Source organism: Copadichromis virginalis, linkage group LG5 (genome assembly GCF_057382275.1).
Source record: "Copadichromis virginalis isolate Kocher_CV1m ecotype Utaka linkage group LG5, C_Virginalis_male_GT1.1, whole genome shotgun sequence".
Taxonomy (NCBI): domain Eukaryota; kingdom Metazoa; phylum Chordata; class Actinopteri; order Cichliformes; family Cichlidae; genus Copadichromis; species Copadichromis virginalis.
This window is the reverse complement of record NC_140622.1, coordinates 40,093,927-40,120,028: the sequence shown is the minus strand read 5'-3', so window position 1 is coordinate 40,120,028 and position 26,102 is coordinate 40,093,927. Positions and strand designations below refer to the sequence as shown.

General features: G+C 40.8%; 2 protein-coding genes and 1 long non-coding RNA gene across 4 annotated transcripts; 1 reads left to right on the top strand and 2 right to left on the bottom strand.

Annotated features, from left to right (window-relative positions):
• Positions 1–1,491: 1,491 nt before the first annotated feature.
• Positions 1,492–26,011, top strand: LOC146710390 (echinoderm microtubule-associated protein-like 6). Its single transcript, XM_085458005.1, has 6 exons — positions 1,492–1,526; positions 3,868–4,006; positions 4,252–4,320; positions 16,094–16,360; positions 24,107–24,205; positions 24,373–26,011. Exons 1-4 carry the CDS (start codon positions 1,492–1,494, stop codon positions 16,277–16,279), a joined length of 429 nt encoding a protein of 142 aa, XP_085314131.1. The 3' UTR covers positions 16,280–16,360; positions 24,107–24,205; positions 24,373–26,011.
• LOC146710392 (uncharacterized) lies at positions 6,813–9,669 on the bottom strand. The gene is made up of 3 exons (XR_014920606.1): positions 9,585–9,669; positions 8,655–8,804; positions 6,813–6,872 (listed from the first exon to the last, which is right to left on the bottom strand). It is a non-coding gene; the product is annotated as an uncharacterized LOC146710392 (long non-coding RNA).
• LOC146710391 (uncharacterized) lies at positions 9,669–14,761 on the bottom strand. Of its 2 annotated transcripts, XM_085457809.1 has the most exons (4): positions 14,668–14,761; positions 12,379–12,430; positions 11,315–11,470; positions 9,837–10,818 (listed from the first exon to the last, which is right to left on the bottom strand). In XM_085457809.1, exon 4 carries the CDS (start codon positions 10,683–10,685, stop codon positions 9,837–9,839), a length of 849 nt encoding a protein of 282 aa, XP_085313935.1. In that variant the 5' UTR covers positions 10,686–10,818; positions 11,315–11,470; positions 12,379–12,430; positions 14,668–14,761. The 2 variants fall into 2 exon arrangements, with proteins under 2 accessions (XP_085313936.1, XP_085313935.1); XM_085457810.1 differs by lacking the exons at positions 12,379–12,430; positions 14,668–14,761 and adding an exon at positions 9,669–9,733 and having other exon boundaries at positions 9,890–10,818; positions 11,315–11,538.
• Positions 26,012–26,102: the final 91 nt, after the last annotated feature.

Genomic DNA, 26,102 nt, shown 5'->3' with positions numbered 1-26,102 from the left:
TGGCTCATAGAAGCTTTATGTGATTTGAAAGCATCTGCAAATAAGATCAGTTTAGTGGTGGAGACGTAAGCCCACCTCGCACGGTGACAGCGGCCCGATGGCCTGCAGCTCACACTGGCTTCAGGTTTTCACAGGAATGAAAACGCACAGAGCTCAGCGTCGTATGCAAAGCTCCCGGGGCGCGGCTGATCTGGGCAGACTGCGGTTTAGCTTCCGCTGACGTGGACGACTGTTCGCTGGAATTTATTGTAAAGGATCAAAGCTGAAGAAATGCCCATCGGAGGCTTTACTAACACAACAGGCTCAGAACAAACAGCCGTGCAGGAGGAGACAAAGAAACGAGCAGCAACCAGGAGAAGACTGCAGTGTTTTTATAAAGAGGAGCATGCACCTCAGAACACAAAACACTCATCCACTGTTCTCCTGTTGGCTGAAAACTACAAATCTGAAGTGACAACAAACCAAAAACACAACAGTTACAAAATGCAACGCAAAAGCAAAAGAAAGGAAAAAGAAAAGATAAGAAACAAAACGACTAAAACGAGATGAAAAAAGCACCAACACATGTCATGAAAATGACACACAAACCAAAATGTGACACAAACATCAGCAAAGAGAAGCAAAACTGCTAAAAGTTCAAACACCTCTGTTTATTGTGTGTCTCTGAATTCAATCACCTCGATTCTTAGCGTCAGTATTGTGAGTAAAATAAAGAGAAAACACGACCAAACAGGAGCAGAGCTTCTTTAAACCTTTCCTGCCTGCGAGCTCCGGGTCCGTCTCAGCTCCCGCCACCTCTGCAGCACGTGTCATGTTCACCACCTGAGCACAAACACACAAACTGTGGCTGCTGAGTGTGTTTGAGGCTCAGCACACCTGTGGCCAAAAAGAAGAAGTTTGTCTGCTGTGTCCACATGGCTGAGACACACAAGAGTGAAATGAGCCGTCAGTGGCAGAAAGCTGCAGATAAGCCTGAAAACTGTGGCTTTAAGACACTTCCTGCTTTCTTGCACAGCAGCGAACAATACAGTGGACATTAAGCCACACACGTGTCATATTTAATGCCGTATATGGAAGAAAACACACGTGTGTATAATCTTCAACTGTCAAACTTCATAATTTCATTAAGAACATCCCATTTATTTACTTTATTTGCTTTTACAGTTTGCTTTGGCTCATACTCCACCTGCTCTGTCCGATCAGTTTTGCAGCTTTTGCGTGACTCTGAGCGGAGAGCAAAGGTCACACGTCACAGTTCATCCTGCTGCTTCGATTAGCAGTCACAACATCAATAAACCGTGACCCACTTCCACCGCAGCCGTACAGGCCCGAGCCACAACATTACCTCCACCATGTTTGACGTGTGATGTGGTATGCTTCAGACCACCAGCTGTTTCTCTCCTCTATATTCACGCAGCCATGAAACTGTTTTTCAGTAAACTGTTCAATTACTGTGATAATGGAGGCCTGTATGAAAGTGTCACTGTCTAAATGAACCTGTCTGTAGATGGAAATATTAACAGCAGGTGTGTAAACATCCACTCTAGTCTAAGACACTCATCCTTTGCTGACCTGTAGATGTAAAACCAAAAGTTTCCAATGAGGAGTCATGATGGGAGAGCTCTGAGTTAATGGCATTAAAATGCAGAACATGAAGGAACATGTTTATTAAAAACGCCAGCCTCGTGTACCAACTTCACAGGAAAAAACATCAGCTGGTGTTCTCATTTATACTGCAGTAAAACCACAAAACTCCCACCAGAAGTTACACTGACAGAAAGAAGCAGAGAAACTGTAGCGGTATCACAAACCCAGACCTCTCAGTTTTTCACACCTACCATCTCTCTGCTACGTGGCACAGATGTCTGTACTGTTTGAACATGTCAGTTTACTGGTTGGATTTAAAAAACCTTTCAACATTTCTGTTCATTCGTGTGCCACACAGACAGTAACAGACTACATGTACCGCCGTTACGTATTTAAAATACTAAATATGAGTAACTGTATTCTGTTACAGTTACCGTTTAAAAAGGTGGCATTTAGAATACAGTTACTTTCTTGAAATAAAGGGATTACTTTCCTGTTTCATATGTTCGGCTATGCCCTCTCTGTTTTTGGTAATTCCACACTGGTGGAAACCCAAACAAAACACGCATTAAGACCAGGCTCTCTGTCCTGGTCGTTGTGTCCTTGGGCAAGACACTTTACCCTACTTGCCTACTGGTGTTGGCCAGAGGGGCCGATGGCGCGATATGGCAGCCTGGCTTCTGTCAGTCTGCCCCAGGGCAGCTGTGGCTACAACTGTAGCTGCCTCCACCAGTGTGTGAATGTGAGAGTGAATGAATAGTGGTATTGTAAAGCGCTTTGGGTGCCTAGAAAAGCGCTATATAAATCCAATCCATTATTATTAATTCAATTCAATTTTATTCATATAGCGCCAAATCACAACAAAAGTCGCCTCAAGGCGCTTCATAGATACAGAGGAAACCCCAACAATCATATGACCCCCTGTGAGCAGCACTTTGGCGACAGTGGGAAGGAAAAACTCCCTTTTAACAGGAAGAAACCTCCGGCAGAACCAGGCTCAGGGAGGGGCGGGGCCATCTGCTGCGACCGGTTGGGGTGAGAGAAGGAAGACAGGATGAAGACATGCTGTGGAAGAGAGACAGAGGTTAATAACAGATATGATTCAATGCAGAGAGGTCTGTTAACACATAGTGAGTGAGAAAGGTGACTGGAAAGGAAAAACTCAATGCATCATGGGAATCCCCCGGCAGCCTACGTCTATTGCAGCATAACTAAGGGAGGATTCAGGGTCACCTGGTCCAGCCCTAACTATATGCTTTAGCAAAAAGGAAAGTTTGAAGCCTAATCTTGAAAGTAGAGATAGTGTCTGTCTCCTGAATCCAAACTGGAAGCTGGTTCCACAGAAGAGGGGCCTGAAAACTGAAGGCTCTGCCTCCCATTCTACTTTTAAATACTCTAGGAACAACAAGTAGGCCTGCAGAGCGAGAGCGAAGAGCTCTAATAGGGTGATATGGTACTACAAGGTCATTAAGATAAGATGGGGCCTGATTATTTAAGACCTTGTATGTGAGGAGCAGGATTTTGAATTCAATTCTGGATTTAACAGGAAGCCAATGAAGGGAAGCCAAAACAGGAGAAATCTGCTCTCTCTTTCTAGTCCCTGTCAGGACTCTTGCTGCAGCATTTTGGATCAGCTGAAGGCTTTTCAGGGAGTTTTTAGGACATCCTGATAATAATGAATTACAGTCGTCCAGCCTGGAAGTAATAAATGCATGAACTAGTTTTTCAGCGTCACTCTGAGACAGGATATTTCTAACTTTAGAGATGTTGCGCAAATGGAAGAAAGCAGTCTTACATATTTGTTTAATATGTGTGTTGAAGGACATGTCCTGGTCAAAAATGACTCCAAGGTTCCTCACAGTGTTACTGGAGGCCAAGGTAATGCCATCCAGAGTAAGAATCTGGTTAGATACCATATTTCTAAGCTTTTCAGGGCCGAGTACAATAACCTCAGTTTGATCTGAATTAAGAAGCAGAAAGTTAGCGGCCATCCAGGTCTTTATGTCTTTAAGACATTCTTAAAGACTGCAGTTTGACCTGAGCCTTTCCAAGCAAACCTTTGAAAACGCTTTAAAGGTTTGGTCGTTAGAAATAAACTTGAGTTCATCTGAAATGTTGCAGAGTTGCTATATTTACACTTACAAACACGTCACATGAGCGTCAGGCTAATCGAGCAGGGAGCCCCGCCCTCTGTCAGCTTGGATTAAGCTTTTGCACGTATGAAGCAGATGAGCTGTCAGATTTCTGCACGTTCAGCCTCTTTTTTTAAATTGTTTGTAGACATTTTGGATGCGTAACCGTCCCCATCTCTCCTCCGCAGCGGCTGGCCTCGGTCGGCCTGGACGCCAAGAACACGGTGTGTATCTGGGAGTGGAAGAGAGGGAAGATCCTGGCCACGGCCACGGGACACTCGGACAGGGTGAGAGCGTGCACCAATCAGCTTCCTCTGCAGTTAAGCCTCGCCGCTTGCCGCCGTCTGGCAAAGCCTCTGGGCGGTGCCGTCTGAGCGGGACAGAAAATCAGCGTGAAGCACCACACACCAATCAGATCTCAATAAAAAAATCTTTTACAGAGTTTGAAAGTGTTTCCTTCTCATCGTACTTCCACTGTGCATGCACGCGTTTTCACATAAACCCGATAACGGACGATTCTTCTGTTCTCCAGATCTTTGACATCTGCTGGGATCCGTTTCAGCAAAGCCGCCTGGTGAGCTGCGGCGTGAAGCACATCAAGGTAACGCAGAAATCGTCGTTTTGTGCTCGTCTCCAGAAATGTGGAAGTAAAATGTAACGTATTCCTCCTACCCAGAAATATGACTGGTCAGCACATTTACCTTCTCCACCTTCATGTAGCTGCTTAGTTTCACTCGAGGTAATAAAATAGTTCCTCTGAACGCCCGTCATTAAATATCTCTGACTCTCTAACGAGCCGAGAAGGAAGCAGATATAAAAGCTGGAGACAACTCCCAGCTCAGCTTCTCTCATTGTTAGTTTGTATTGTTGATTGTTATTTATGCTTAGAAATATTTAACCATAGATGCTTAGAGGTGTATAATCAATTGTGTAGTGATAAGTTGTGTGATCTTTAACAGGCTACAGAGGCTTGGTGTGCATTCCACACCTACATCCTGGGAGCATGAGAGAGGTCATACCTTCTCTTATTGTTTTATGGTAGGATTAACCTAGCTACATCTGTTTTAGTCTAAGTGCTTTTCTGTTTAGATGAACTGCTGGACTTCCTCACCGGGGGGGGTCTAGTCTACCCTCTTCCTGACCAAGGATGTCTGACCCTTTGATCAGCAACACACACACACACACACAAACAAAGAGTACCGTGTGTGTGTGTGTGTGTGTGTGTGTGTGTGTGTGTGTGTGTGTGTGTGTGTGTGTATGTAGACGTCGTATGTTAATGAACCTATGCATATTCATGTAACCTCAATAAAAGGATAGTGTATGGGAGGACGGACGAGAGCTACTGGGGTCAAGCGAAGGGACGGCGCTCTGTCCAATCTCTCCCGTGCACGAGTACCATGAAGAAGTTTGCCTACTTGCGTCTTGCTTGCAGTGTAATTATATTGTCTTAACGTTCCAGCGAATAGGTTCAAGCTACAAACCTAACACTCATCCAATCAGAGTCCAGTCCAGATATCAAAAAGCACCTTTACATGGTTCACTGCTGTGGATTTAAATACAAGACAAATCCAGGACAATTTAGATTGTTTTTTCTTTTTTATTTGCTGTTTTGAACACATTTTCCCAACGCCTCTAACCTGTAGATTCGCCGGATGGTGGCCACTTCATGACTGGCTTTAGCGTCCTCAGCCCCGTTTTTCTCTTCAGACTCGTGTTTCAGGTCGTGGTCCATGTTTGCTTCACTAAGAGTCACGACTTCCCTTGCAGGATAAACAGACGATGTCACAGGTTGCTCCTCAGGGAAAGTTTGATCCGGCAGCATTTCAGGCTCGCTCTCACTGAACTCGCTTTCTCTCGTGTCTCCGTCACTTTCTGTCGTGTCTCCATCGCTCTCCAGAAACTCTTCCATGAAGCGGTCTAAAACCGGAAAGCCATCCTCCATGAAGTGTTCAATGATGCTCGTCACATCTTCACGTAGCTTTTCCCAACGCCTCTAACCTGTAGATTCGCCGGATGGTGGCCACTTCATGACTGGCTTTAGCGTCCTCAGCCCCGTTTTTCTCTTCAGACTCGTGTTTCAGGTCGTGGTCCATGTTTGCTTCCGTGTTTGTGAAGAAGTAAGCTCAGGTGTGTTTGGTTTTAAACTCTGCAGAGGGAACTGCCATGCAGGGCCGTTGCTAGCCATTTGGGTGCCCTAAGCACAAATGCTTTATGGTGCCCCCCCCCACTGAAAAAAAAAAAAAAAAAACATTAATACTTTTGAATTTCTCAGTGGAATTTGTTTAATTAAATAACAACAAACATGACAGTTAAACAAATAAATAAGGTTAAAGGAGGTTAAAAATACTGTTACAAATAAATACTGAAACAAAAATTGAACATTGGAACAAGAACAAAGAGCCTGGCAATAATGTGTAATTTTTTTTATAAAAAAATAATATATATAATATAATAGTATTATTATTAATATATTTACAAATAGTTTCACAATAGAATTTAAATAAGAAACTTAAATAAGAAAAATAAGAATTTGAACACAAAAGCCACATTCCTTAAGTAACTATGTTAAACATTTTTACAATTCGTTGTCAGAGTATGCCCTAGACTCTAGGGCATACTCTGACAACCAGAAAATGCAGGCGTGTGCCTCTCTAGGGCCTAGAGAGGCACACGCCTGCATTTTCTGGTTGCAAAATCAGCTATAAGGTCATCATATGATAGCTTCTGAGCCACGTCACCATTGATGCTGATAACAGCCAGACCACTTAAACGTTCCTGCCCCATTGATGAACGCAGGTACGTTTTAATGAGTTTGAGCTTTGAAAAGCTTCGCTCAGCAGAGGCAACTGTGACAGGCAGGGTCAGTGCAATACGCAGAGCAATCCACAGATTGGGATATACCTCTTGAAGCTGATTGTCATGTAAAAATGACAGCATTTCCAAAGCAGACGTCTGTGGTGGCAGCTGAGGAAGGTTGATGATTTCCTGCATCATCTCAGGTCCATCAATGTCAGCTACTCCCTTATCTGTCAGTGTCTTCTGTACTTCAGTGCAGTGTTTTTTTAAATCCTCCTTGGACATCCCATTCACTTTGCTGAAATCAAGCAGCACTCCATATTTCTCCTTCACTTGATTCATGGTCTCAAACCTCTCCTGTAGGGAGATTAAAGCAGAGTCCACAACACAATTGAAAAATGTGACCTCAAGCTTTTTAAGGGCATCATGGAGGGGCTCATCAACAGCTTCATATGCAAACTGCCTTTTTGTGCTCCTGAGCCTTTTCTCCTTCAACTGTGGTTCTATGTTCAGGGCCTCACAGAGTTCTTTGGCAGCTGACACAGCCTCATCAAACCCAGACTGTCTGTATTTAGAGAGGTTACTTTTGGCAGTGTCAATGAGCCTGACAGCAACATCGAGCTGCATGGAGCTGGACTGTAGTAACTTGTTCACCTGGTTTGTGATTGTAAGAAGTTCACACCACACGATGGAGCAAATCAAAAATCGAAATGAGGCTACTTCCTCAGCAAGCACTTGAGCCTCCACCTTTGCGACTGCATCACTTACAGCTTCTCTGGCCTCCAGGAGAGCATCCCTCACTTCTTTTGTCTGACTCCGGACAGCAGTTACACTTTGAAGCCTGCTTTCCCATCTAACGTCACTCCAAGATTTAAGTGTCAATTTCACGTTTTGTTAAAATGGCCCATCGCTGGGTGGCACTGGAAAAGAAATTGAACAACTTCTGCAAATACCCAAAGTAGCCAGTTGCATCTGGAGAGGACTTGGCAGCATCAGCTATGACCAGATTCATCGTGTGAGCTCCACAAGGCACAAACAATGCTCTCGGGTTTAATTGTAGCAGTCTGGCCTGAACACCTTGCTTCTTCCCCTTCATGTTGGCCCCATTGTCATAGGCCTGTCCTCGACAGTTTTCAAATGGAATGCCAAGCTCCTTCAACTTGTCAAGGACAACATTGGACAGGTTAAGGCCAGTTGTTTGCTCCACATTTATATAGCCAAGAAAGTATTCTTTAATATCTGGTTGTGCTTGGAAACAAACAATGCGTACTATGACTGACATTTGTTCAGTGTGACTCACATCTGGAGTACAGTCAAGAATGATGGAGAAGTATTTTGCCAACTGGATTTGCTTCACAATGGCGCGGAATGTTTCTGAAGAGATAATCTGAATTAGTTCGTTCTGTGTCTCAGGGCTGAGGTAATGTGTGTGGGAACCTTCATCTTTTATGTTGGCCAAGTGATTTGCCATTACAAGGTCATATGTTGCCATAAGCTCTACTTCCTTCAAGAAGTTGCCATTGTCCGGCTCATAAAGACAGTCAGAAGAGCCCCTAAAAGACAAATTTCTGGAAGCCAGTGAGAGAGTTATTGAGAGTAATCGTTTGAGAATCTCTCGCCACTTTTTCCTTTCTGCCTCTAGTAAGGTCAACTCCTGTTGATCTATTGCCATGCTTTTCTTTAGCCGTGTGTCCAGTTCTCTCCACTTAAGCATGCACTGTATGTGGTCTTGGCTACACTCATGACCCCTCAAACGGATGTTGATGTTCGACCAGTCACTGAAGCCCTCTGTACTCAGCTTTATATCCTTCACACTGAAAAGCTTACATGCAAAGCAGAACACAGCATTGTTCTGCGGTGAGTACACTAACCAGCTCCGGTGAACCTTTTCTCCATTGGGAAGAATTTTGAACTTAAGGCTAGTGTGAAATGCTCTTCCATCAGGCCCCTTTGGAAAATTAAAATCAGAGCTGACATTAAAAGGACCTCTCCGCACAATTTCAACACGATCAGCATCTACAATGTGAGCTGGCCAAAGAGCAGGATCGGTTGAAGGGGGCACACATGTCTCCACAGTGTCACTTTCTGATAGTCTCTCAGTGACAGGACTCTCAGTGGTACTTGTGTATGGAACTGTACCTGAACTGGTGGTTGATGGTTCTTGTTCTTCTTGGCTAGGGATTGTTGCAGGGTCTACAATGGCTGGTGGTTGATGTCCAGGGATGGCACTACTACTGGATGGTTCATCCTGTCCTTGAGATCCTCCTTGAACATATTTAAGCATTGACCCTGCATACAAGAGAAAATATTCAGGGATTTTACAGAAATACAATTTTGAATCTACAGTAGGCCTACAAAAGATTGCATTATAAGACTAATAAATTAAGTAAGTCACTGGTACATTTAAAAATTACTAACTATATTTTACATGTATAGATTTTCATAATGGCAAATGGCAATATAAACATGCTGTACATAATTTGATATAAATGCGCAAGTAGGAAATCTATATTACTGGAAGATATAGGTTTCATATTACAGTTTCACCAACAGATGTCGCCCTTGATCTATGAACCTAAAGAAAGACGAGAACTATTTATGTGTTCAGACGTCAATGGCATAAATAAGATATGCGTCTTTATAGATATCCTGAAATGCAGCAACATACAAAGTAATTTTGTCTAATCTGATAACAATACTTGACTGCATCACTGACCTATCCCAAAGTTAAGGTTAATCAGTAGCATGCATGACGTTAGCCAGCTAGCAACCTGAGGAGGGAAATACTAGTCTCACGAATCACGATAACGTTAGCAATCGTGAGTCACGATTGCTAACGTTATCTGAAAACCGTCAATTGAGTGACCATGATGAGTTGCTTTTAGTAGTCCATTCTATATTCATATCCACAACGTAAACAAACTACCCAACATCAATCATTTGCAACATTTGTTAACACAGTATGAACACTGCTAACAGGAGCTATCACAGAGTTGACGGACATGAGTGTGCAAGCAAGGGCTACAATAATGAACTTTTTTTATTATTATTATTTAAACATTGCCTTACCGGCAAGCGACGCCTGAGTTTCATCACGCTTCCTCTTCTTCTTTCTTTTCTCCGCTCCCGACTCCTGTTGCCGTTTCGAGGCCATGTTCAAACAGGTGTTTACCAATTATAGAACAGACCACTGGGAGTGGGGGGGCACCAGGAGGAGACTGGAGACAGGGCACAAAGCAGATTCACCCCTTTTCTCGGGAAAATTGTTTTATGTTGCTTTTGTATTGTTTAACCATATTAATGCATATGATATTTATAGTATTAATATGGTTTACTTTTTTTTTTTACGACCCTGATTTTTTTTGGTGCCCTACCGGCCATTTGGTGCCCTACGCAGTGTGCGTTATGTGCGTTTGCGGAGCTACGGCACTGAGGTTTCCCCTCGGGAGCAACTGTTTCCTTTCCTTCACTAAGAGTCACGACTTCCCTTGCAGGATAAACAGATGATGTCACAGGTTGCTCCTCAGGGAAAGTTTGATCCGGCAGCATTTCAGGCTCGCTCTCACTGAACTCGCTTTCTCTCGTGTCTCCGTCACTTTCTGTCGTGTCTCCATCGCTCTCCAGAAACTCTTCCATGAAGCGGTCTAAAACCGGAAAGCCATCCTCCATGAAGTGTTCAATGATGCTCGTCACATCTTCACGTAGCTTTTCCAACGCCTCTAACCTGTAGATTCGCCGGATGGTGGCCACTTCATGACTGGCTTTAGCGTCCTCAGCCCCGTTTTTCTCTTCAGACTCGTGTTTCAGGTCGTGGTCCATGTTTGCTTCACTAAGAGTCACGACTTCCCTTGCAGGATAAACAGACGATGCCACAGGTTGCTCCTCAGGGAAAGTTTGATCCGGCAGCATTTCAGGCTCGCTCTCACTGAACTCGCTTTCTCTCGCGACTCCGTCACTTTCTCTGGCGTCTCCGTCACTTTCTCTCGTGCCTCCGTCACTTTCCAGAAAGCCATCCTCCATGAAGTGTTCAATGATGCTCGTCACATCTTCACGTAGCTTTTCCAACGCCTCTAACCTGTAGATTCGCCGGATGGTGGCCACTTCATGACTGGCTTTAGCGTCCTCAGCCCCGTTTTTCTCTTCAGACTCGTGTTTCAGGTCGTGGTCCATGTTTGCTTCTGTGTTTGTGAAGAAGTAAGCTCAGGTGTGTTTGGTTTTAAACTCTGCAGAGGGAACTGCCATGCAGGGCCGTTGCTAGCCATTTGGGTGCCCTAAGCACAAATGCTTTATGGTGCCCCCCCCACTGAAAAAAAAAACAAAAACAAAACATTAATACTTTTGAATTTCTCAGTGGAATTTGTTTAATTAAATAACAACAAACATGACAGTTAAACAAATAAATAAGGTTAAAGGAGGTTAAAAATACTGTTACAAATAAATACTGAAACAAAAATTGAACATTGGAACAAGAACAAAGAGCCTGGCAATAATGTGTAATTTTTTTTATAAAAAAATAATATATATAATATAATAGTATTATTATTAATATATTTACAAATAGTTTCACAATAGAATTTAAATAAGAAACTTAAATAAGAAAAATAAGAATTTGAACACAAAAGCCACATTCCTTAAGTAACTATGTTAAACATTTTTACAATTCGTTGTCAGAGTATGCCCTCTAAATTTCAAAATTTAGATTGCTTGGCTGGTCACCTAAAACGGCTTATTGGACTCACCAGTGACCTGCCACTTAAGACAAAAGAAATCCAAATAGAATTTGCAATATTCAGATTTACCTCTTGCATGATCTGCAAGTGGTGGGCAAGTTTCTGCCCAGAAACACCGCCCTTCTTCTGGAAAACTGTCATCAACTGAGGTGTAATTCTGTCTAACTGTGCCGCGAAGGTCATCTCCAGTTGAAGTGTTGTAATACACTGGAATTCAGCATTTACCTGTATCTCTCACACACACACACACACACACACACACACACACACACACACACACACACACACACACACACACACACACACACACACACACACACACACACACACACACACACACACACACACACACACACACACGACTGGTGCTTAATCATTGGTATGATTATTTTGTTATTTCTTCATTAAATGCTACAATGCAATTGCCATCACTTCATAAAGCATGATTATCATATGGGTTAGTATACAGTGCATGAAGGATGTTACTACTGTTAATCAAAGAAGAAATGAATGGCATCAGTCCATTTAACGGGTTTAAAGGGTTTTAAAAAGCAGATATTTGTCTGTTTCAGGTGGTTGGCAACACATTTTCCTGTGCTCTTTGTCCACTGGTGGGAGTGTCTCACCTGTGAGGTCAGCGGGGCAGAACTCTGCCATCAGCAACAGAGAGCAGAGAAAATTTAGATGTGCAACTAAAAACATGCTTGCCATGTAAGCCCCAAACATCTCTGAAATTGCTCTGCAAACTTCAGAGTACTTATACTTCAGGAGTCCTGTGGGTACCGTAAAGACTCATGTATGCAAACAAACCACATTTTTTTTTGCAATCTGATCCTTTTTCTCTTGGCTGTTTCCTTCAGGGATCACCACAGTGAATGATCCACCTCCATCTAACCCTATGCTCTGCATCCTCTTAACTCACAAGAACTAAATTCCTGTTTTTCATTTCACTTTTGCAAGTTTTTTTTTCTTTTGTCCTGGATAAAAGAAATTTAATCATATATTAATTGATATTAATTAATATCAATATTAATAATCACAAGAACCCTTAAGATGAGATAGATAAACTTGTCCCTGCAATACTGTGACAAATACTGTTGTGATAAATATGTAAGGAATTTGCATGTACTTACCAAAATAACACCATCTTCTTGAATAAACAGTAACACATAAGGGGAAGAAAATCTGCCAGAAAAGGAAGACAAATAAAAAAAAAAAAAAACTTTAGAAAGACAAACAATTACCGTTTCCAAGCCATTAGTGCATTACTTCATGATACTCCCTTGTAACAAAACAAATCTTACTTGTGCCTCTGTGCAAACTACAGATGGCACGATACCACTTTTTTATGTCCGATACCGATATCATAAATTTGATTATCTGCCGATGCCGATATGAATCCGATATAGTGTATTTTATAATAAATAAAACTGTTTTTATAAATATTTTGCTGCATTTTGTATAAGTTCATACTCAGTTTTAAAAACAAAACATTAAAGCTATTCTGTTATACCTGTATGCAAAAAATACACTGCACCCAAAATATTTTATACTTCAGCAATACTGATCAACCTAAAAAACTTACACCATCCTCCTTATTCAGGTATTCTAAACAGTACATAGAAATATTAAACTAACTAATAGGACTGCCAACTCCCAGCAAAAATATTAGGAAACCACCCCGCACCCTTCGCCTGATAATGCTTAATTGACGTAATCTACTTTAATGCACAGAAATCAGTTATTTTTCTATAATAATTTGATTCAACATTTTTCTTCAATACAGTTGCAGACAGCGCAGACAGCGTACCTTCCCAAAGGAAAAAGTGCTATATGTACTACTATTACTAGGGCATATATTAGACTTAATATTTACTACATACAATAATGGATCTCTATACATTTAACCAGATCACCACTTTGGTAGTAAGATTTAGAATAATTATTTATTAAAAGCTAGACATTTTAAATGAGAATAAGAAAGAAAATTATGTCTTTGTGTCTCCCTTTCCCTGTTAATGCCCTACCTGGCCCCCTGGCAAAACTTTGCTAGATCCGCCCCTGCACAGTTACCAGATGTCCGCTACATAGAAAAGGATCCTGGTGTTATTTGTCTCTCATAAACAGTTCATAACTTCCCTTCAACTCATTCATGTGACCTAAAATGTAAACCTGTTTCTTCATTACCTGTTCAGCTCTAATGATTCAGTAAAAACTTCTCCTGGTTTCACCTTCATGTTTCCTTCTCACCACATATCCAAACTATCATGACCAGCAGCTATTACGGCTGTGGCTCCAGAAAACATAAGCGGATACTAGAAGTAATATTAAAAAAATTCTAGCAACAGCTTATCAAGCTTAAACGTGCTGCTGTTGTTTATCTGCCGTTTTCCTCTTTCTAGCGCAAACTGGGTGACTAACAAATGAGAGAGACTAGCGACAGAAAAGCCGATCAGCTGATAATCGATCAGTTTCATGATTGAAGTAGCAACAGGAGAGGGAGGGGGGAGAATGAGGGAAGAAGTTTTAGCTGTTCAGCATGAAGACACCGAATAACTCCAGCTTTGTGTCTTTTTTCATTCTAGCTGAAGTACGAAACAAATCGCTTCCTTTCCCCCACAATACAAAACTCTGACAGCCAGTCCAGCTGTGACTCCATACATCGGTTGTTAAGCTCAACATGGAAATACTATGCAAACATAAAGAGATGAACTTACACACTTGCTTTACTTCTGTGTTAGTTTTCTCTGAGATTAAATGCAGCGGTTTGGAAGCACGTAGCGAGGCTTTAAATGCTAAACCAGACCGCTGACAGGTCTTGCACTCAACAGCTCTATCAAGTGAAGCAACTTCTTTTCTGAGTTAATTTCAGTTCTGACAAACATCACTCTCAGTGCCTTTTGATCTCACATTTTTGGCAACCACTGAGTTATTCTCCTCCACAGTTTACAACCATTATTTTTTTCTGCACAAAAGACGTTGTGCAACGCCAATCCTACTTATTTCCTACTGCACCCCTGACTGTGCAGGTGCGTTCAGAAGCCCCCTCCCCCGCCCGACTATTCCTTAATGCCAATGTTGTGGCGGGAGGGACGATTTCTCAACTTAAAACTGCAGGCGACTGTACAGTGAACTTTACAGCTAACTACAGAGAAATTGCCTCGTTCCATAATTTGTTAGTACAAAGTGTGCCACAAGAACTAAGCTAAAAACATGACATTTTAACGCATCAATACAATTACTCTTTTAATAGAGCAGTAGCTAATAGAGCACATAGCTAGCTTAAGTCAAATTCATGACAAAGTTCAGAGGTGTACAACTACTTAGACTTCTTTCTCCATGTGCACACGTCTTAAAGAGTCAACATGCTTTGACTGAGGTAAAAAAAATAAAACAAAAACGACCGTAAAAGGTTTACTTACCGAAGCTAGACCACCTTTATATGAAGTTGTGCGATTAACTTGAGCCCGCTTGCAGCACACAAAGAGTCCGCTTCTTCAGTCCGCGTGCAAAATGGTGGCCTGTCCTAACGCATGCGCAAAATGGCCCAGCAGGAGGCTATGAAAAACATACTTAAGCATTTTGAGCTACATTTAATTAACTAAAATTAATTGGATTAAAACGCAGGGAATGTATTCTGGAGTTACTCGAATTATATATGTAGACAGGAATTACTCATTTGAATTGAAAAGATATACCAAAATATAATATGCTATATTTAAAAGGAGACAATATCACTTTTTTCAGTGTACAGTCCCAATCAAAAGTTTAAGGCAACTTGAAAAAGGGCACAAAATCATATTTTTAATGATTTTTTTTTTTTTTTTTGGAAATAATTTTTCTTAACAAGGTTCCAAGTAGAGCTTCACCATGCAACAAGAAGACATGGGAATGAGACAAAAAAAACGAGCATGCAATTTATTGAAAACGACACTTAAACTGAAACTGGCTGTTTTACAGCTGATCTAAAGTTTAGGAGCACACCTCCAAATAAACCCTGTAAACCCCCCAAAAAAGAAATCAATGTTCCCAAACATAAACATGGAGTAGCTCCACAGTTATTGTTTTTCTTCTATGGTGCAAATAGTTTTTAAAATTACTTTGGAAATTTTGTTCAACCCCAATGAGCCTTTGCGGTGTATTATATTTAAAAAAATTGTGATTATTTATTCCAGATAATTCTGACAATAGGTCATTTAACAGATTTATATCATTTTCAAAGGTAAAATTTTGATGTTTACAAAGTTGAATTAAGTTTTTCAAAGCTGAAAAAGACTGCATATGTTTGCAAGCAGCATATTCTGTTAATATTAATTGCAAGGCAAGGGTTATCTGATGATTGTAGGTTATCTGAGGATCACATGGTCTGACCTTGAGGTGAATTTGGTGGGATGTCCACTCCTGTGAAGATCAAAGGCTAAAAGGCTAGCATATGCATATATATATATATGCATATATATATGCATATGCAGTAAGGGTATACTTAGTGTTTTTTGTATTTTAGTTTGCTTTTTGTTAAATAAATAATAACATTGCATAACATCATGTATTATTGTTCATCTGAGGATACATTTAAATAATTGATTTTGGATATATAGACTAGCTGCTCTAATGCATCATTCTCTCTTTCTCTGCAAATTTGCCCAAACTCATCTCTTTTTAAGGTACGAGGGTTATTTACAGTAAAAACTCATGTTAACAATGCTGGAGGATTAAGGTGGTACTCTGCTTTGCTTTTTCTTTATCAAACTAACTCCTTTATGCAGAAACAGTAGAAACAATTGATGACAACATGTCATATTGTTACATTGTTAACACTGTTGTTTGTTGTCTATGATGTGCTCACAGGCGCAGCTCCAAAACCGTATGTCACAATACTTAAAGAAAAGGGGCTGCTGCAGTGTCAAGTTCCAGGTGCTTCTCCTAAACCTACAGTTGAGTGGTGGGACAGTGACAACAAAACACTTCCTTTTAAGACGGTGCAGGATGAAGAACAACAAGGTCGCTTCCACGTCACCGTCCAGACTACTGTAACTGAGCCTGGCTGTTATCACTGTGTAGCCACACAGATGGAAAAATGGCATCGGATTTCTTCAGAGATCTGTGTGCATCATGGTGAGTGGGATATAATTCTTCAAATAAGTGTGAACACTAAAATGTGAATATGTGCTTAGACTGAACACTAAGAATGTGGTCGGGGAGGAAAGACATGAACATAAAAGACGATGTGCATGCTGGAAAAAAGCTGTCAGTTTCTAACTGAATGTTGAAAAACTAAACTCGCAAACACATACTGTATATTATAGAAGATGAACTTGCTGTTGTGACTGATTTGTTTATGAACTCTTACATGATGCCCCAAGCTAATTTCTCTATCAAAATATTGGTGTTTTTTAAACCTGAGCATGCTTGCAGACTCTTGAAATAACACTTCCATGGTAAATCTCACTCTGCTTTATTTTTCATTTTTAAACATTAATGGCATCATATTCACACTCTGGGTGGTGCTATTACTTGGTGTTGGCTCTCTCTAGAGTATCATTTTGTGTTGCTGTTAGGACACAGTGGTGTTTTTGTGTAACTTATCTGTGTACCCAGTTTAATTAAAAACTTGTCTTATTGTCTTATTTCATAGTATAATCTTCGTATGCCCTGTCTGAAGCACTCTGTTTGTTCACTCGCTAATTATAGTCCTAGTATTCACTCACTATCTCTTTAGGGATTTGCTAGCTTGACTCGTAGCTGACTCACTAGCAGTGTGTCCTCTTCACTTGTACCTCTGCACTTTCCTGCTCAGTGTGTGAGACATCTGGTTACTCCTCGGCCTCCTTTAGTAATAATGATACTTGTAATAAATGTAGCCGCAGCTCTGCAGCTTTGCAGGAGGATTACTGAATTGGAGACTTAACATCACGGCTTTGAACAACCGAAGCTAGCCAGGCCCCTGTAGCCGGTGCAGCCGAAGGTAGCATAAGCCCCAGCATATTGTCCTGAGCAGCCAGGTAAACAGGATGGCTGGGTGACGGTGAGGAGGAAGCACAGTCTTAAACAGAAGCTCCAGGTACACCACCAACTCATTCATGTATCTAACTGTTTTCCCCACTTGGCGACACACCTGCCAGGGATCAAACTCTGGTAATTGGTGATTCTGTTCTGAGACATATGAAGGTACAGGGCTCGCAAAATTTCTCCAGTCGGGCTACCAAAATCTGTCTCAGCCCTGAGGTAAAGACAACAGCACCCATAGTCAATTGTCTTCCAGGGGTCAGAGCAGGCAACATTGATGGAAATTTAAACAATTTCAGACTCTGTAGTTTTCTCTGGTCTCCTCCCTAGTCAGACCATGACTCGCATGTTTAGCCGCATGTTCTCCTTAAATTGCTGTCTGTCTGAGTGGTGTCCAAAAAGCGTTGTGGGATTTAATTGGCAAACCTTCTGGAGGAAACCTGGTCTTGTTAGGACAGACGGCATCATCCCACTTTGGATGGAGCAGCTCTCATTTCTAGAAATATGGACAAATTTATTAAACCCCCCAAAATATGACTATCCAGAGTTGGGACCAGGAAGCAGAGTTGCAGTCTTGCACGCCTCTCTGCAGCTTCTCTCCTCCTGCTACCCCCCCAAAAACCCATCTCCATAGAGACTGTGTCAGCTTCCAAACAGACAAAATAAAAATAAAAATCTGCACAAACCAACTTAAACATAAGAAAACTGCACCAACAAGTAAAACAGTGAAATGTGGATTATTAAATATTAGGTCTCTCTCCTCCAAGTCTCTGTTAGTACATGACTTAATAATTGATCAACAAATTGATTTACTCTGTCTTAGAGAAACCTGGTTGCAGCAGGATGATTATGTTAGTTTAAATGAATCAACACCCCCGAGTCATTCTAACTACCAGAAACCTCGAAGGCCGAGGGGGAGGTGTGGCAGCAATTTTTCACACCAGCCTGTTAATTAATGAAAGACCAAGACAGACTTTTAATTCACTTGAAAGCCTGAAAGCTTAGCCTCAGAAACCAGTCTTACTTGTTATCATCTATCGTCCACCTGGGCCTAACACAGAGTTTCTGTCTGATTTCTCAGACTTTTTATCTGATTTAGTTCTGAGCTCAGATAAAATAATTATTGTGGGTGATTTTAACATCCATGTAGATGCTTTGATCTTTAGATGCAGATGTACAGCCGATTCTTGTTCTGTCCAGGTGGCTCTTCTATGTTGTGCCATACATTTATGGAGTGGCTGTTTGGTTTCCCCAGTCTAGAGATCTGAGTACTCCTTGCTAAACTGTACACCATACACTACGTTCTTAAGTTTGTGTTTAGGAGTTTTGTCTTTTGGATGAACCAGTTTTTGTCTGAGTGTGTGGCTGAGTCTGAAGTACACTGGGATGTCGTGCTTGGAGAAGAATCTCCGGAGTTTCTCTGATAAACCTGCAACATAAGGGCTGACTTTGTCTTTCTCCCTAGTTGATCTCTGACCTTCTTTACTGTGCATGCAGTGGTTTGTATCATATCTATCTAATAGACTCCAATTTGGAGGGATTTTTTCTGGCCAGTGTTGCCCCATTGTTAGCAATATTAACTCAGCTAACTGCAAAATTTCCAAGGACCTCACCACTATCCTAGCTCCCCTCATGAGGAACATGCCCCATCACATTAAAAACTCGAGATGATGGATCATGATGAAACTAATCTCCTGTGATGTAGTCTCTCTCTTCACATACATAACTACAACTGAGGCAGTGGAGACTGTCAGAAAATGACTACAACAAGACAGCTTTTTAGAAAACAGAACCAGCTTCACGTCTGATCAGATTTGCACACTGTTAGACCTCTGCCTTACCACCACATATTTTAAATACAACAAGGTTTCTACAGAGAAAAACATGGATGTGCCATGGGCTCCCGGTGTCACCTATTGTAGCCAAACTTTACATGGAGCTTGTTACCTAAACTGAAATAATTGCTACTATTTGGAGTAAGTGTAGTAAATGAAAAGTATTTTTATGAGCCACCTCATCTATTTGATCATGAACATTTATGTTGGAAAGGTTTGGTCACCATTTTACACAATTTGTTTTCTCAAATTCATGTTGTTTTCTGATGTGTATGCATCATTGTCTGTTACACTTGTCTAATGAGAAACTTTTTGTACTGTTTCCACAGAAAAGATGTGTTAGGGAAAATATTCTAAAACACTTCTTCAGTAAAGACTCAGAGAAGAGAAACACACAGAACTTCTTGCTAGCAAGGGCAGCCTCCAGACTGAGACTCGCACTAAGAAACTGCCCCAATCTTTATTTATACTTCAGTAGGTGTGTGTGTGTGTGTGTGTGTGTGTGTGTGTGTGTGTGTGTGTGTCCTGCTGATCAAAGGGTCATGAGAGCACAAAAGGTACATCCTTGGTCAGGAAAGGGGGTAGTCTCCCCCACCCTAGATAACATGGTGAGGAAGTCCAGCAGTTCATCTATATGTAAAGAAGCACTTAAACTAAAACAGACATAGCTACGTTAATCCTGCCGTAAAACAATAAAACAAGGTATGAGCTCTCATGCTCCCAGACGTGGGGGTGCATTCCTGGGATGCACCCCAAGCCTGCAGCCTGTTAGAGATCACACACAATTAATTATATGCCTCTAAGTATACATGGTTGAATATTTTCTAATACAAATAACTACATGCAGTATTCTACCATATGCAAACTTATATCACTAAAAGATTATACTGACTACTAAATACAATTTTCCATTGACAAGATGGATCAACCACCCTCAGGTAAAGTCCAAAATACCAGCCAGTCAGCAAGGTAAATGACAAAAAAAAACCCAACTCCAGGAACCAGCACAATAAGTCACACAAAAAGATCTGTTAGGAACATAAAGAAGTCATGGTAAAGTTTAAAAAAAAAATCGAATAATGTAATGTTTAATTTTTTAGAAGTACAGGAGAAATATTTGTTGTTTAAAAATATTTAATTTACTTCAGCAGTTGAAATTACAAGTTATGCAGGCACAGGCTTTTAGATTAATGAAGGCTAGAAATGTAAAAAGAGAAATAGGGAGGAGTGCAAAGTGAGCAGAAATTATAAAGTCAAAGAGGAATGACGTTAAAAAATGGAATTTGCAACTGTCAGTTTTATATTTGATTTGCTTCACTGACTTCTTCAGAAGGAGACAAAACACTGATGGCTTTATTCTGACTTTATTTAAAGATTATACATAGCTTCTCCTGAGCGACAGAATATGTTCTACAGCAGTTTTTACAGGCAGAGTGACACTGCTCAGGACCTGCATATTTCCATGTGTAAAATCAGATATCGATCCCTTTACAGAAATCACAGTGCAGGTTTACCATTTATCATATTATAATTTGTTGGATTTGTTCAGAATGCCATATTTATATTGTGCAAAGGAGTTAATAGATTTCAGTAACTTTGTGTGTTGTGTGGGTCACAACATTAGGAGTACCAGTCATTATAATTTAATGCTGTATGATATATCAACATTTACTCAGCCTCAAATACCTTTATAACAATGTCAGAAAAACCTTAACATTTAATTTAAATGTAATTTAAACTTTATAACAGATGAGACTTTATGGTGCTGAGTTATAAATGAAGTGATTCTAAAAACTTTGTCTCACTTCACTTGTTCCAAATTTTGTCCTGTTACAGCTTTATTCCAAAATGGATTAAATTAATTTTTCAATTCAATAAGAAAAATGAAAATTTGGTAGAAGGGTAGAAAAAAGTGACTGCAACACTGAAGGACCCAGTGAGCACAGAGGCATCAGTCATCTGTCAGTGGCAGCGCTTCAGCATTGCTCTGTGGAGAGGAAACTCTTCAAGAAGAAACATTTCTGCAGCACTTCATCAATCACATCTATAAGCAATGTTCCCTCTAAGCTGCATGCGCAATTGCACACTGCTGGCACGGTCTCTGCGCACAGAAAATCTGCGTTGCGCACAAAAAAAATCTTAAAACGATGCCACCTTATCCCATAGTTCAGCCAATAATGCGATTCACATTCGTATATACGCAGCTAATCAACGTCGTTGACAGGCCATGAAAGCGTCCTTATCAATGTTTCCTCTAGTTTTTCATGTGTCTGAGCGAACATACAAACTCCCTGAGCGGCCCCTTGTGCCGGCTTTATAAAAAAAAAAAGTTGTGTTTTTAAAATTGGAGTTCAAGTTATTTTTACTTCCAATAGTGTTAACATACTACACAGGTCATGAACAAGAATTTTTTTTTTTTCACATTTTCATTGTAAGTGGGCTAAAGCAGTCAATTAAAAGTAGTCTAACATAAATGTAAATGCTGTAATTTGATTATTTTAATAAACCATGTGACTTGGATGGATTGGATGCTGGCGTGACCACAGTGCACACGTTTGATGTCGCTCACAGTGGTCCAAGGGACCGCTCAGGGAGTTTGTGTGTTTGCTCAAACACATGAAAAATTAGAGGGAACATTGCCTATGTGGTAGAATGGCCAGACAGAAGCCCTGTAAAAGTCACATGACAGCCTGCCTGGAGTTTGCCAAAAGGCATCTGAAGGACTCTCAGACCACGAGAAACAAAATTCTCTGGTCTGATGAAACAAGATTAAACCCTTTGGCCTGAATGCCAAAAATAATGTTTTGAGGAAACCAGGCATCACTCATCACCTGACCAACACCATCTCTATAGTGAAGCATGGTGATGGCAGCATCATGGGGCCGAGGGGGAGGGGGCTTAAGTGTTAAGCAAGGAAGAAAGAAAGTATTAGCAAACTGAAATGTCATATAAGCCAGCTGGTAAAGCGTGAGACATCAGTCACCCCGTCTGTCCCCCGTGAATATGTGCGCAGGTCCTCACAAACATCTCACCCCCAATATCCTGAAAAACCATCTACCATCAAAGAGGGCAAAATACACCACCATGAAATCCAGAAACCAAACACCGTAGCAAGGACAGACAAAACAGCAAGTAGTTTGGTGGCTCATGTTTGTTGCATTCCAAATTATCAGAGCCTGAACACAAACACACAGAATTGTGACAGAAACCCACACAAGCAGAAACTCCAAGTAGCTGCAACCTACAGCAAAGACCAAGCCGCTGTGGGCACCAGCATGCCAAGCTAGAAACATGCAAGAAGGCCTCACCAGTGTTCAAGGCACCTCCCAAGATCCAACAGGTGCAACCAAGGCACAAGTGTCACAGAATGACCCAGCCCACAGAGTGCCCATCCAGCTCGCCACCTCCTGAGAGAGTGGAAGGTTTCCACCCAACTCTAGAGGACTGGGCATAGCACAGGGGGTTAGATCAAGGGGAAAGGAAAAGAAAGAAGAGGAAGTTCCCAAAGCCATCAGACCTTGGCATACCATTTCCCATGGAGCCACCAGGAGAGGCACACTGGGCGAGCCCCCACCACCGAGAACCACAGACAACCAGATCCAGTGAGCACAGAAGGAGGAGAGAGAAGCAGGGGAGAAATGGGGAGAGACACAAGGGGGCAACAGAACAGCCTCTGGTTGGAGGGAGGGGATGACATTAATGCCAGGCAGCCCGATCTGTGATTATTTTGGTGGTATTTAATTAGTTGTTGTTGTTGTTGTTGGTGTTGTTTTAAATCACATTCTAATAGTCTGAGGGTTAAGGTCACTGATGACGACTGAGACTTTTTAGGGTTAACCTTCAAAGAAATTCACTTAATTTAAAACAAAAAAACAGACTCTGTTTTAATGATGCGGTTGTAAGAGGAGGAATGAGTCAGTATGAAGTGACATGAAAGACATTTCTTCTGTGAAATCACTCAAACACACTCACAGTAATCTCATACACTTCACAATAATTTAGTGATGAATTTAGAAAAAGCTGGTGTGACACAATTGTTAAAGACATAAAAAGACATCCTTAGGAAATAAGATCATGACAAACAATTATATGTTCTAAACCACAAGTGAAAAGAAAACAAACTCATTGAGCCAAATGTACCACTGAGTGTTTTAGTGATAACTCGGCAGATTAGATGGAGGGAAAAAATGTAAAAACCCAGCAATGTTACAGTCACACATGTGGAAGAAAATAAGGGCACTAATACAACTTTGGTTCTACTGTTTTTATTTTTCAATTAAAATTATAATGAAGCTAAAAGATAGGACACTGTCTTCATCATAACAAATTATTAGAGTCAAATGATATTAATCCTATTTGAAGATTTTGGATTGCAGGATAATATAAACCTGTAATTATTCATTTTACACGTTTCAGTGAGGTGATAAATATGTTTGTCCAGATGAAGCTTCCATGAAAATGCAACTAAGACAAAGTTAGAGTGTCACACGTAACTCTTCTCCAAAGCATACGCCACACAAGATGGTTAATTTGGGTAGCAGCCCTTTTACTTGCCACACACAAATACACTGTGGTTTTTGCTCATTCAGCCTGGGACACAGAAACTCCCCTGGTGGCTCACTGCTGCCTTCTGCCTCTCTGCTTCTCACTGACAACAAAAAACACAAGTCCACGTTAATCCCCTGCCCAGGCACACATGCTCTTCGCTCCACCCCGTGAGCACACTGCATCACCCCTCCTCTGCAGCAGGTCAGAGACCACGCCCCCGCCACACAGAGATTTAAGGGTTGTTGTTTTTTTTCTCGTACCTACTTGGTTAAGATTCCAAGCAAGTGTTGAAAATGTGATGTCAACAGACTGGATGCCACTGATTGGCTAGTCAATGGCATCACCCACTAAGACGTGAGAACATCTCCTTCACAGAATTATCTATGCTGACATCACTCAGGTCGCTGTTTAAACCTGCTGTTTGTTGCTGACATGTAGTCACAGTTGGAATTTTTTTTCTCTTCTTCTTCAGGGTTCCCCGTATGGGCTGCTGCACTCATCGGTGTTATTGTTGGTGTTATTGTTGGTGTTGTGGCTGGGCTTACATTTAAAAAACACTGTGTGAAGAAAGGTGAGTTTTACTACTGTACTATAATATCACAAATTCTTCATGACTCCCTGATGTTAGGTCTTAACCTTTTGATTTATGTCAAAGAAGATAAATACTTTGTTTGCTCCATTCAGTGGGTGACCAGTGTAGTTGTGTGCTTCTTGAATATTTTGATTTCCTTCCTGCAGGTTCACAAAGAAGAGAGAACGGACAACTTGGTGTGGTGTAAAGTGCTCTTGATTCTAAACAACCTTCAAAAGTGTGAAGTGGTGGTACTTTAAATCTGTTTTTCCCCCCTTTGATACATCTGAGATTTTAATCAGGACAGGTGAACAAGTTGGTTTGAGTTAACTCTTCTTCGTCTTGGCTCAGGACATTGCTCCTCCTGACTCCTGACTACTTTCCCATTTTCAGCACAGATCTGAGCTGCATTTGAAAGCTTTGCTAATGACATGAAGATGTTTCAAGAAATCCTCTTTTAAATGCACCAAAGTACAAGGTTTTACTGTAGTTGCCTAACTTTAAGCTTAAAGTAATCAAAGCGTGCTTCCAAACAGTAATTATACTGTCTTACTCAGATATTGTTAGAAGAACACATTTTGACTTTTGTCAAAATGGCAAAATGACTTCATGTCATTGTGATATGTGTTCTTACATAAAAGTGTGCAGCTCTATAAATAATTTGCTGACCAAATTTTCTCTGACATTTCTTGACACATGCTGACCTCCCAGCCCATTGTTCCTTCAGTGGGCTGGTTTCAGTCATTATGCAAATGTACTGTTTATAAAATTGAAACCTGCAGTCAGCTGAGACTGAAGACGTCACTTGGATGAGTGACGAAATGTTTCTCCCACTGAAAACGTCCAGATGAACAGAATCAACTTTTGGAGATTTCTCTGACATTTATGTTATTAATACGGACAGTGATGGTTTGTTTTCATCATAACAGATTAAGATAATTGTAGCTCTAACAAAAATTGATAAATAATAAGAAATGCAAAATTAAATTTACCTAAGATAAAAGGGACCCATAATGTTAAGACTTGAGATGTTAAAATATCAGGTTTGTCAGTCCAAAGCTGTCATACAGATGGTGAAGAATATAAACTCATATTTAACTCAGGTTAGTTAAACATGTGTACTCATGTTGGAATACTTGATTAAACTGGACCCGCAGCACTTCTCTTGTAAATCAATGTGAGTATTTTGCAGTGGCAGGGATAGTTCAGTAGGTAGAGTGGTGGCCCCATGATCGGAAGGTCGTGGATTCAAATCCACTGAACGGCTCCTGTGTGGTATCCCTGAGCACAAGGTACCGTCCCTACACACTGCTCCCCCAGCGCCCAGTGGCTGCCCACTGCTTCACTGAGTGGATGGGTAAAATGCAGGGAGGAATTTCCCCACAGGGAACAATTAAGAATACATTATTGTCATTATTATTATATAAAAATATTTCTGTTTGCCAAGCAGGTCTGTCAGGTACACGTGTGCTGTAGTATGTTGTTGTTGGCTCCGTTGAATTTTTTTTATTTATTTATTTTTTTACAAGTTCTATTTATGCTGTTAATTGTTGGCAGATTTTTTTTATATTCATGCCATTTCAGAGAGCGCTTAAGGGTGTACAAGTCTGAATAAGAGATGAAACAACAAACTTCTGTGTCTACTATTTTGTTTTTGGTGTATGTGTTTCTTTAAAGATTCATAAAGAGAGGAAATGTATTAATGTCTTAGTCAAATTTCAAAAAAATTCTTATTTTGAAGCAGCTGTGCTTTGATAAAAGACATTTTGAGGCCAGGAAACCATTTTAATAAAACATATAAACCCAGGACTCTTATCCTCTATTGACTGATTTCATACACAAAATAATATCTGGTATATGTAGTGCCTCTAGTCAAGACCAGTACAATATCAATTTC

Bases quoted from the DNA above. Each gene is read 5' to 3' on its own strand.
- LOC146710390 (XM_085458005.1), top strand. From the start codon at position 1,492: ATGAACCTGTCTGTAGATGGAAATATTAACAGCAG. The intron at 1,527-3,867 runs GTGTGTAAACAT...AATTGTTTGTAG, and splicing joins GATGGAAATATTAACAGCAG to ACATTTTGGATGCGTAACCG. The intron at 4,007-4,251 runs GTGAGAGCGTGC...TCTGTTCTCCAG, and splicing joins CCACGGGACACTCGGACAGG to ATCTTTGACATCTGCTGGGA.
- LOC146710391 (XM_085457809.1), bottom strand. From the start codon at position 10,685: ATGGACCACGACCTGAAACACGAGTCTGAAGAGAAAAACGGGGCTGAG.